Raw genomic sequence first — 11,252 nt, 5'->3', positions numbered from 1 at the left:
AGATTGCAAGTACTAGCTTGTTTGCATATCCTGGCCCTGGGTGTGTTTGCTTTTCAACAAAGCAAAAAAACCACAGCTGTGACTGTTGTTTAAAAGACCAGGACACCATTGCTGAGGAAGGGCTGTACAATGGCTGTACAATGCAAACTGGAAATAGCATTGCTGCCTTTGACAGAGTAGCCTTTAACTGTTGATGGAGTGTCAACAAGGGCACAGATGACAGAAGTAGGACAGTATTGTAGGAGTGACACCATCATATCTACAAACCGTCTAAACACTTGGGGACATGGCTTTTGGGGTTACTTTTTGTTGTTGTTTGTCAGCATTGCAAAAATGCAGAGATCATGAAAACCTGGAAGCTTGAAAACTCAATAGTCAGGCTGCACAGCCTGACATCCCAGTCAAAGGGAGTGGGGATAATTCACACAGGGGTAAGAAATAGGCTGGGAAAGGTCTTCAGAGAGAAGACAGGTTTGTTTTCAGCCTTTTTTTTTTTTTTTCCCTCTCTGTTGCTTTCATCTGCAGAGAAGATTCGTCTCTGCCTTCTGCATCCTTCTTCAAGTTGAATTTAAGCTTGGCAAGTTTTCCTGTGTCACAGCTAAAGAGAAGGATGCTGTAATAATCTGCAGGCAAAATAAGAGAGCTGGATGAAAAAACTGGTTGAGAAGGAAAGGCCACATTTTATAGATAATGTAGAATGAGCAAGATTTAGAAAGAGCAAGGGTGGGAGGACTTAAGAGAAACTCGGGTGGATGATGAATTACCAGTCGTGGATGTGAGCAGAAAAAGATTGGTGGCAGTACTTATGGTGCCCGAGAGAAGGTTGCAGGTGGAGGCTGATGGGGGAGACATGGATTTGGAAGGGAAGTTTACTGAAATGGCAACTAGACACATGCATAGGGAAAAGCTGAGATTTCTGTTGCCGAAAGTGGAAAGAGGTCTGGAATAGAGGGGTATAGATGCAAGTCCTCAGTGGAGTTGGTTTTGGAGCAAATAATTTGTTTCATGTGATCAAGAAAAAGAAGGAAAAAAGCCCAGAAAAAAAATCTAGATTTCCTGTTTCAGGTAAATGGACCTTTAGGTCAGTATTTCTAAGGCACACTCCCTGCAGTGATACATTTGGAGGGAGAAACAATGCAAGATCTTTGCCAAAGTTAGAGGATATTCTATGGAGGACCTTCTGAAGGGTGAAGAGAGAAGTAGAAAGGGTCTTAGGCTGGAGGACATTTCTGAAAGCCAACATCAGACTAGATTTCAAACAATAAAATGTCAGTGGTGTGAGAGGCAGCTGATGGGGGCGTGGAACATGACTGTAAAGTATTGCTGAACTTTGAAGAGTGACACTTAGAGACTTCTCTTTGACTGGAGTGCAAAGAGAACCCAAGTTCAAAATGTTTAAGGAAGGAAAGGCATGAGAGTCATCTTGGGTTGAAACTGAAGCCTAGATAATTTTGTGGTCTTAGCATTAGATGGCGTATAGCCAGTTATTTCAATGGTGTTACCACAAGTGGAAGCCTGTGTAAAGGTTATTGATGCTTTGAGGATCTGCGCTGGTACTGGTTTCTTGGTGCCAAGCACCCCACAGGAAGTTCATACTTGCTGTTTTTGAAAATATTTGTGACTTACAGAAAGCTTATATCATACATGTCGTGAATAGGCTAGGTCTTCAAAATGTGTATGCATATTTTTTATTCAGTTCCTATGTATTTGATGGTTCAGGTTTCCGTTACGGATGTTTGTAGAGTTTGCAGTGGCTAAGCCAATGACGATGAAGCCTTATTTCTTCTAAGTACTATGTGTGTTTGATCATAATTTCCAGTTAATAAAACAGCATGACCTTACATTAACCTTAGAGTTCAGCCATCCAACTATTTAATGCTCCTCTGGACTCCTTGGAAATGTGGCAGTGGGCTGGCCTGAGAGGGAGCTGTGTACGAAGCAGAGTGGGTTGGCAGCCCTCTAGTGGGAGCCAGGGAAGTGCAGGGCTGGGAAAGTAGAAGCACAAATCCGGAAGCCACAGCAAGAGAGGAGAATAAAAAAACAGAACTTGATAACAGAGGTGGCAGAGAGTAGTGCTCCCTGAAAGAGAGTTGCCAGAGTAACTGTATTGGTGGGTGGAGAGGATGAACAGAGGCAGGCAGTCAAATGAATCGGGGAAGGAAGGTGTCTGGAAAAGCCATGGAGGTCAGGCCAAAAGCCATCAAGCTCAGGACCAAGTCTTCAGCAGGAGGAGCATGTAGGGATCTATCCCGTTTATTCTCCCAGCCTCTGCCAGTTTATCGTTTAGGGGCTTCTTGAGTCAGAAGTGGCATCTTTATGAAAAGATGTCTTCATTTTTCTCTTGTAAACCTGTCCCTTCTTTGATACACACAAATTGCTAGACAGGTCAAGTGATATTCCTTGTAACAGTTGAAGCGGACAAATAAGTATGGGGAGACTCCAAACAGAGAAAGAGTGGCCAAGTGTTAAGCTATAGAAAAATGCCAGTGAATGGACCAGAAGTGATAAAAAAGTAAAAGAGTAGGAGAAAGATTGGGATATAGTTCCAAGAAAGACAAGACAAAGAAAAGAAGAGGAAGAAGAGAGAGGCATAACATTGCTGAACAGTGGAAGAAGACCCAGACACCCTGGTCAGGTGTGTTGTCGCAGGAAGAGGAGCAGGACACCAGCTCCAGGCCAGAGATGTTGGAGAACAGTGGTGGGCCCTATGTCTTTTAAGGGAAGTCAGGCAAGGTTAAGACCAGTGTAGAGGTCACACACAGTTGTAATCTTTTTCAGGACTGCAGTCTGGCCAGGAAAAAAAGGGAAGGGATTTCAGGTTGATAATAGTGGTATAATCGAATATGGAAATGGTAATAGACAAAGGATGGGCTGAGGTGTCAGCCCTCAACAGTGGTGTAGATGGGGAAGACTGAGATGGAGAAAAATGGAGATGAGGCCTAGCAAAGATGGGGAGATGGAGCCAGGGGAACGCAGCGGTGCAGTGAGAGCTGGATTGAAAAGAGACTCCTGTTACCTGCCCTGCTTACGAAACCAAAGGGATAGAGATCTGAAGACATACTACTGCATCAGTGTGGGAGTGACTAAAGGGGAAAGAAGATACAGTGGGTAGGGGGAAGGAGCTTTCAGACCAAAAGGGTGTCCATAGACCTTGGTGTCTGTGTGATGCTTCTCAACTGGCACATCCATCCTGAGCCTTTCCAGGAGGCTGAACTCACCAACATCTTTGCTTCACTGCTTGGTTGGCTCTAGTTGCTGTTGTTGTTCTGGAACAATGAAGAATTATTCAAGAAGATCTTGCTGTACTGATTGTTTTTTTATTTTTACAGTGTTACTAATTGATGATGATTCATAAACTGCAGGGCCTGGAAGTCTGCAGGCGTATTGGGGGGTAAAGATTTTTGTATTGGTGGTTTAAAAGGGTGGAACTTTAATGAAATGGTAAGTACATTTTGCTTAATGGTACTGCTATGATAGTAAGGTAATTGATGATCACTGATTTACATAAAAACATACAAATTAAGAAAGTACCATTGACTTTGTCTTTAATTCTTTGATTAATAGCTGATTCCTGTGGAGATTGCTTAGGAGGCTAGAATGATACTGGAAATAATAGTGGACAGTTTAAAATCTTAAAACAAAAATTTTGTCACTATTTTTAAGCTTTTGTTATTCCCAGATGATTGGTTTATGATTTCTTTGCTTCCAACCCTGTGTCTGTTCCTCTGCTCATTGAAATCAGAGATTCTCTCACTGACCTCTTTGGAACCACATGTTTTACCACAGAAGTTTGTCATGAGCTCCTGTACTAATTGATTTAGATGGCAGATCTATTAACAGTCTTTCCTGACAGTCAATCAAATAATAAGAGATTTATTTAAATTGGAAATCATCAGCAATGAGATACTAAGCCAGGAAATGAGCAGAGGTATGGTCATGGTATCACTAATATGCGACATCCACATGGTCAGACTCAACTGGGAATTAGGAAGATGTGGAATTAGTTCCTTCGATGTGAAATTAGTTCCTTCGGCCAAGGAGAGATCTGGGTCATTTGCAAAGGCCAGGCACTCATGTCGTTATTCTTGCTGCTTCCTCTAGCAGTGTCTTCAAAGAGAAAAGTGAGACGGTCTCTTGTACCCAGAGCAATTTCGTCATATAAATCTAAGGGACTGGCTTGTAAAACAGATCTCACAACTCCAAATCCACAAAGGAGAATTTCAGACATAGTTTTTGCTGTATCTGATGAGAAGGTTTATTAATCCATCCTATGCTCAGGTTCATTACCAGTCTTAATTTGAGGATCCCATCTGTTTTAGTGTATTGTATAAGTAATGAAGTTGAGCAGTTTAGGGACTTAAAGGTTGTATGTGGCAATCTTTCAAAGATAGCAGCCCCTTCATCCCTGTGTGGTTCTGATCATATCATGTCTTCATGGGATGGGGGCAAGTTCACCTACATTGGGGCTGTCAGATTTTCTAAGCCTCATGAAGCTTTCCTACTGTTAGCAAAGGCAAGAACACCCTGAAACTGAAAGGGGGAAGAGAGAGAGACCCTGATTTTTAGGTCCTCCTATTCAGGTATTTTCTCTTCATGAGGCTGACACAGAGGCATGAGGGAGAGAAACCTTGAGTCACAGTTGTGTGAGTTTTTTGTTGTTGTTTTTTTAAAATACCCAGGCTAAGAGAAGTGGCTAGCCTATAAAGGAATCTCTGTGAAAGGATTGATAAAGTTGCCTGCATCGATCTATGTCTCAGACACAGTTATTCCATCTTGGACAAAATGGAGTAATTAAAGCTGGATGTCCTCTGAAGTGGTAGAAGAGTAGAAGGCATTCTTTTACAATGTCAGTTCCCTAGTAGCATTAATAAATGGATAATAAAACAAATATCTGTGTTCCAACTGTCTTTTGTGAAGGATCCCAGGCACTTGATCAATACATTCAGGGACAGTCAGAGCTGTGTGTTGTAAAAAAACAGAAGCTTTTGCACTGATACTGACCCAAGTCTTTTATGTACTCTTTCAGATTCCCCCAATGAGACTACTTTAAAACTTCTTTATTTTTTAAAAAAAAATCAAATTATATCATGATAAAAAATGTATTTAAGGGTTTCCTGTGTAATACCATTGGAGTATGAATATACTGTTTTTCCTTTTTGGTGGCGGGGAAGAGGGGTTGGGAGCTTTCAGAGAACTGTTTCTCTAACCTTACTCATAACTTATGGTTGGTGGTGGATGCTAACTTCATTTCTATTCTGATATGCTTACTGACATTAAGTTACATGCTGCTATAACAGGAGGTCAAGTTGCAAGTGAATCTTTTGTGTGAGAAAAGGAGAGGTTAACTACACTTATATTGGGGGCAGTTTTTGTTTTGGAAAACAGTGGCAGGCTTTGTAGTTTAATCTTTTGGAGTACTGCCTGTTACCACCTTCTGACATACATTGTTGGGCTGAGAAGAATCGATGCTCAGTGGTGCATGAAAATCCAACGTCTCAGTTGTAGCTATACATAATACCACTGTCCCACATGCAGGCAAGGCTGTTAATACTTAACATGGTATTGTATTCTCTAAGGAAAAAAGTTGAATACTGGTAACTTCATCCATTTTGAATATTTATACACATTCCTTTGGAAAATACTAAATATAAGAATAAGACAATATGTGGACAAAAGTCTCAAACTAATGGGCACTGCAGAGCAAAATGCTGCAGAAATAAGGCTCCAAGATTCCTGTATGTCAGGGAATGGTCCTGGGAATCTGCCAACAATTAGGGTTTTGTTCAAATTACATGTCTTGCAGGGCAATTGGTTTAACTTGCCTACACGTGGCACCTGGGGTAACTGGTACCAGGAAAGCAGAGAATCTGCCCTTTTGGATATTGTTAACTTGCAAATAATCTTTCATACGCATGAAGGGACAGTATTTTAAGGGTTCAAAGGCACTTTTCCTTAAGTACATGCATCTGTGGGAGGACATAGGTATTGTTCAGTTGCTTAACAACCTTCTATAGCTAATGATCTGAAGTGAAACAAATCAGTAGTGTATAGGAGAGGAGTGTTGAAATGTATCAAGACACAAAAAGTATTAAGGTAGTTGAACTCCTAGGAAATATGGCAATGAAGCACAGACAATATCTGCTGGCTTTCTTGCTGTAGCTTTAAATAATGATGTGCTCTCATGTCTTCTGAAAATGTCATGGCTCACATGGTAGCAATGTTTTTTCCTGAAAAGTAAAGGCTATGATTCTGGAAAACAATTTAAAATCTGCAATCCAAGCAAGTCATCTTGTCTGAAAAGTCACTTGTTTACTAACCAAACCCATTAAAATATTATTATTGAATATATGTCACAAGATCTTTAGTACAAGTTCTATATTGCATTCAAATGATAAGGTAATTTTGAGCCAGAAAAAAATAGTTTTCTGTAGTCTTAAGCAAAATACAAGTCCTTCTGTGTAACCAAGGTACTCTGTTGGGGAAAGAGGGGAAAGAAGTGGTGTTTCTTGTTTCCTTATTTAAAACCCTACCATTTTTAACTTAGAGGCAAGTGAAATTAGGAGTTTGGTAAGACATGTTCATAAAAGATACACTTCAAAGCAACTAAATGAAGGCTGCTAGTCATATGTCTGCCTGCCTTTGAGAGGTTTCATGGTTCTGTTTGATCTTTCATTCTTGCATGTAAAATACTGTTTTCTTAAGAACCAGACTGAAAAAAAATATCTGTATCAATCTTCTTCAGCAGGCTTCAACTACAGAAGTACAAATTGGGCCCATGAGACTGACACAAGATCCAATTCAGGTAAGATGCTGTTTCAGTTTCTTGATACAGTCAATTCAGTGTTAATGGGTGAAGAAATTAAGGTTCAACCCCTATAGTTAAAGTATAATGTTTTCATTTTACTTGTGCAAGGACTGTGAGGTGGGTAATTGGTGTTTTGGTTTATCTGATTGCTTGAGAAGAGATCTACAAGTAAATTGACTTGGTAAACAAGGTGCTTAGATTTCTATTAACATCAGATCATTTCTTTTATATGTCCTGTCAATAGGAGTTGTGTGTGTGTATGTGCATTAGCAAGGGAAAGAGCTGCCTCTCTGGATGTTAAAAGCTGTTCAGTTCTGATATACCAAAGCAGAGAGCTCCATTAGAAAGTTTAGGTACCTGTTGAGTTTTGCTGGGTTTTGCACAACAGAACAGAGAACTGTGCTTTTACAGGTCACCAATCCAAGAAATCACAGCACTTCCAACAAGACAGGTTGAACTTCAGCTTAAGGAGCAACAGCTCTCACTCGTACTTGCTTCTGTTTCTGTACGTTTTGTTCCTGAGGCAGTAAATAGATGCAAAATGTTATTTTTTTAGCTTATAGTGGGTGTTAGAGCTCTCGGATGATAGGAAATTAAATAATCTTAGTCTTTAACATTGCTCTAGTGATACAGCATCCATCTGAATTAACTTTTTGTTAATTAACTATGTAAAATCCAGAGATATTTAGTCACTGGTCACCTTTTTTAGTTGTTTCCCCCCACCCCCCAATATATGACTATGAGAGGAAAAACCTACGTGTGGAAGAAATGGTATTCTCAAGGAAAATACCAAGGAAAATAAATCATGTGTATATGCATCATAAAGCTTTACATTTTTATTTCTGTATTAAGCATTCAGTCTTAACAATGACTCGATCTGATGAAACTGTTTATATTGTAAGACAACTGTGGAACAGTGGCTTCAGCAGTAGACCAGTCTTTGGTTCTGCAAGGAATTTCAGCATAAAAGTGTGGAACTCTTGACAAAAAAATATTCTTTGGACTGTGATCATCTTCACAAAGGTGATCAAGCAGATATTTAACAAATACTCTCAGACCTTATGTCAGGATTTTACTTTATAGAAATTGGATTTCCCAAAATATCATAGTGCCAGTGCTAGCTGTTACAAGTGAAGATTTTTCATGTAAGAAGGGAAAGTGTTTTGTTTTGTTTTGTTTTTTAGAAGTGTTTGACATTCTTCTTGATATCAGGTGTGGATGTTATTTTGTCCCTACATTACACAAGTGAGAATCTGTGGTGCTACCGTAGAAGACCTTAAGTAAAAACAGAAAGCAAATCTTAAGTAAAACTATTAACTAGAGTTTTCCATAAAGACATTGTGATACACTAACTTACTTACAGTAAAGGTAAAAAACTTTATGTAAACCCACCTCCTTTGTTTGTGGAACAAACCACATTACCTCAGCTGATTTCACAAGTATTGCACACAACCACACATTTAAAACTGTGTGTTAATCTTTTATTCCAAATTGACAATGGAGTTACATTTTCCTCTGTGCAGTGCAAACAGTTACTTGAATATCACATTTTAAATGTCTGTTTGTGGGTGCTTAATCATGTTCTCAATTGTCTGATAAGTCAATTTAGTTTGTTAAAACAATTGCCACCAGGACTTTTCTTAGCTATGTTCTTTTTATTCTGGTGTGTGTTTTATGCTGTTATGAGACACCAGTGCCAACCTCGAAATGGCCTGTATTTTCTGTTCGAGAGGTGACCTTACTTGTGACTGTGACCTGCCACAAACTATTCAATAGATTCCTCACTGAACTTTATGACCAGTTGTGTTGGAGGACAGATTTCGTTCAGTTTGTGCTAGATTGTGACCCAGGTGCTGCTGGCATTATGGGGCAAGGGGAACAGTCCAAAGCAAATCTACCAACTCTGACCCTCCAAACACCCTCCCCACATGCAGCTTGCACATCTGCCTTAATTTTGTATCAAGGCTTGTAAATAGGCATGGTTTGGTTCTGAGACCTTAGAAAAGACCATGATAAAAGTACATGTAAATGACTTTTCTCCAGAGAACACAGGAGAAAGGTGTTCTTTATAAACATTTAGTGAAGATAAAAACACTGTCTTACCTTTTGCAGAAGTGTTTACCAGGACTGATAAAGATTTGGATGTGTCCTCCCTTCAAATACTGAATTTTCTCACCTCGTAGGACATTCACTGGCCATCATCTCTTTCAGGGCATTGACATCAAACTCCCATTTCTGTTCTAATGATGGCAGTCTTCCCTGTTGAGCATGGTGATGCACAACGCTTAACAAGAGCTCCTCCCTAATTTAATTCAGAGCCACTCTTTTCCACCTTAAATCTCTTTTGCTGTGATATAATAACATAAAAATAATTATGTAACTTCATTGTTACTTCTTAAATTGCTGTTTGTAATTTTCTCAGTTTAGTTGTGGTACCCTATGTTTCTGTAGTCAGATGGTGTCCCTTGTTTTATTTTGAGCTCTTTAAAGCAAATCTCTGTCCATTTCCTGTATTTGTATGATAAAATGAGAACAACACATGCGATAGTTGTACAAAGCAAATACTTAGAAAAATGGTAAAATTTCTAATACCTTACCAAAAAATATAAAGGTCTCCAAAGGAGAAGTCCACAGTGCTCCTAAACCACAACAACACAAGTAAAATGATCTTTTTACAGTAACACTGACAAAGTATACACCAAAAAATAGCTACATGGGTTTTTTGCCGTTGAACACAGATTGAATTCAAGCTTTCCCTTGACAGTGTTGTTTATATGGATTATTATATTTTTATCTTGAGAGCATGTCTTGCAATATACTTCTAGTTACATTATGTTTTGATGCTTTATATTAAGCTTCATACAAATGAGAAAGCATGGTAGTAATACTTTTAAAAACCTTTCAAAGTTAGTGTTCTCAGAAGGATTCACACACTGATAATTACCTACCAGTGGGCCATTGGGTGGTTGAATTAAGATCCATTATTTTACAGCTGGTAAATGATTGCATTTTGCAATCCTTTATTTCCAAACTGGGAATGTTGAGAGAAGGAAGATATCAAAAAATGTGCCTCCCCCCCCCCCAAAAAAAATTTTCTGGACCATATTGTACTGATCAAACTAGGAACAAAATTAAACTAACAGCAGATGGAACCAAACAGAAGATCAGAGTAGGGACTTTACCTGTGTATTCACAGACAAAGTCTGCAGCTTAACTATGTCCCTGCTTTCCAACGCTTCAATGGCTGGAAAAAGATCAGGGATTAGGTAGAGTGACAATAGTTACCTTGGATGCTAAGTGTCAAATAACCCAAATCTATTTGTTAACTGCAATTAAAAATACTCAGTTTAATAAATTGAAAGTTCTTAAGTTATTTCTTGATATTTATGGAAATTTCAAGCATATAATTTTCTTCCACTGTTTAATAAAACCTTGATTGATTGTCCTGCCACAGTAACATTAATTGATTTGTTTTTTGTTTAGAATTCAACAATCCAGACAGCTCAAGATAAGAGAAGAGTTATGGTCACCCTTTCTAGCTTCTAGACTGATGGTGTTGAATTTCACGTGGTAACACCACAGCTGCATAGAGCAGCACAGATGAAAGAGTATTGATTTTTCTTATGGGCATTTGGGGCAAAATTTTGCCCAGACATGTTGTTTCAGTGACGTAAGGGGATGACTTTTATTTGTGAAATGAACAGGATTTTGCTTTATACATAGATTATTCTCTGGCTGCTGCCTTTCTGTGCAATTTGAATAGCTGTGGATAAACTTTTGTCTTTTTGAGGTCTTTTTCTCAGCATATTTGCACTAAATTAACCTACTTCCTCTGTCACACAGGGTGGCATGGTTAGTGATGAGTTGCTATGTAAATATGTGCAAATTTTGAAGGGGATTGTTTACATGACTTCTGTTCCTAGCTGTGTGATTTGTATGCTGATAATATGTGTATTATAGGGCAAGGACGAAGAATTTTTTCTCTCCTAAAGACACTCTTTCTTTCACACAAGAAGCACAAAAATACAGCTGTTTTCAGCCTAGAGTCTGTGTGACAGCAAACAGACTTCCTACAGCATCAATTTGATTTGTAGAACAGTGGCTCAGCACGCATCCCACCTGATCTTGTGTGAGAAGTTCCTTAAGTTGCTGACGCTACCTCATATATTTACATAATTAGGGACAATTTATTGGGTAAAAATTGTGATGTTTGAATCAGGTTTTTTCCCCTACCTAGCCCTGTCCATACCTGCTTGTCTTGTTCTTTTCAGTTTTGAAATAATATGGTTTAATTCCATTTTATTGTCCATCAAAGGAGAAACAATGAGTAAAACTGTGTTACGTTAATTGTTTGTAACTGAAGAACAATAATTAAGGCACTTTCATTTCAGATGGTTCATTACAATTAAAAGTGTTTGTAGCTGAGATGGCCTGATGAGAATGGCAG

General features: G+C 38.9%; 1 protein-coding gene across 1 annotated transcript in view; it reads left to right on the top strand.

The window, feature by feature from the left end:
- The first annotated feature begins 6,745 nt into the window (after positions 1-6,745).
- The window catches only part of PDE8B (phosphodiesterase 8B), a 46,912-nt gene continuing 42,405 nt past the window's right edge, over positions 6,746-11,252 (top strand). The window contains exon 1 of the mRNA XM_074813165.1: positions 6,746-6,802. Within this exon, the coding sequence (XP_074669266.1) occupies positions 6,776-6,802 (27 nt within the window). The 5' untranslated portion in view covers positions 6,746-6,775. The remainder of the gene's footprint in view (positions 6,803-11,252) is intronic.

Source organism: Strix aluco, chromosome Z, assembly GCF_031877795.1.
Source record: "Strix aluco isolate bStrAlu1 chromosome Z, bStrAlu1.hap1, whole genome shotgun sequence".
NCBI classification, from domain to species: Eukaryota; Metazoa; Chordata; class Aves; order Strigiformes; family Strigidae; genus Strix; species Strix aluco.
Note: the sequence above shows the minus strand (reverse complement) of the source record. Positions and strands in the feature narration are given on the sequence as shown.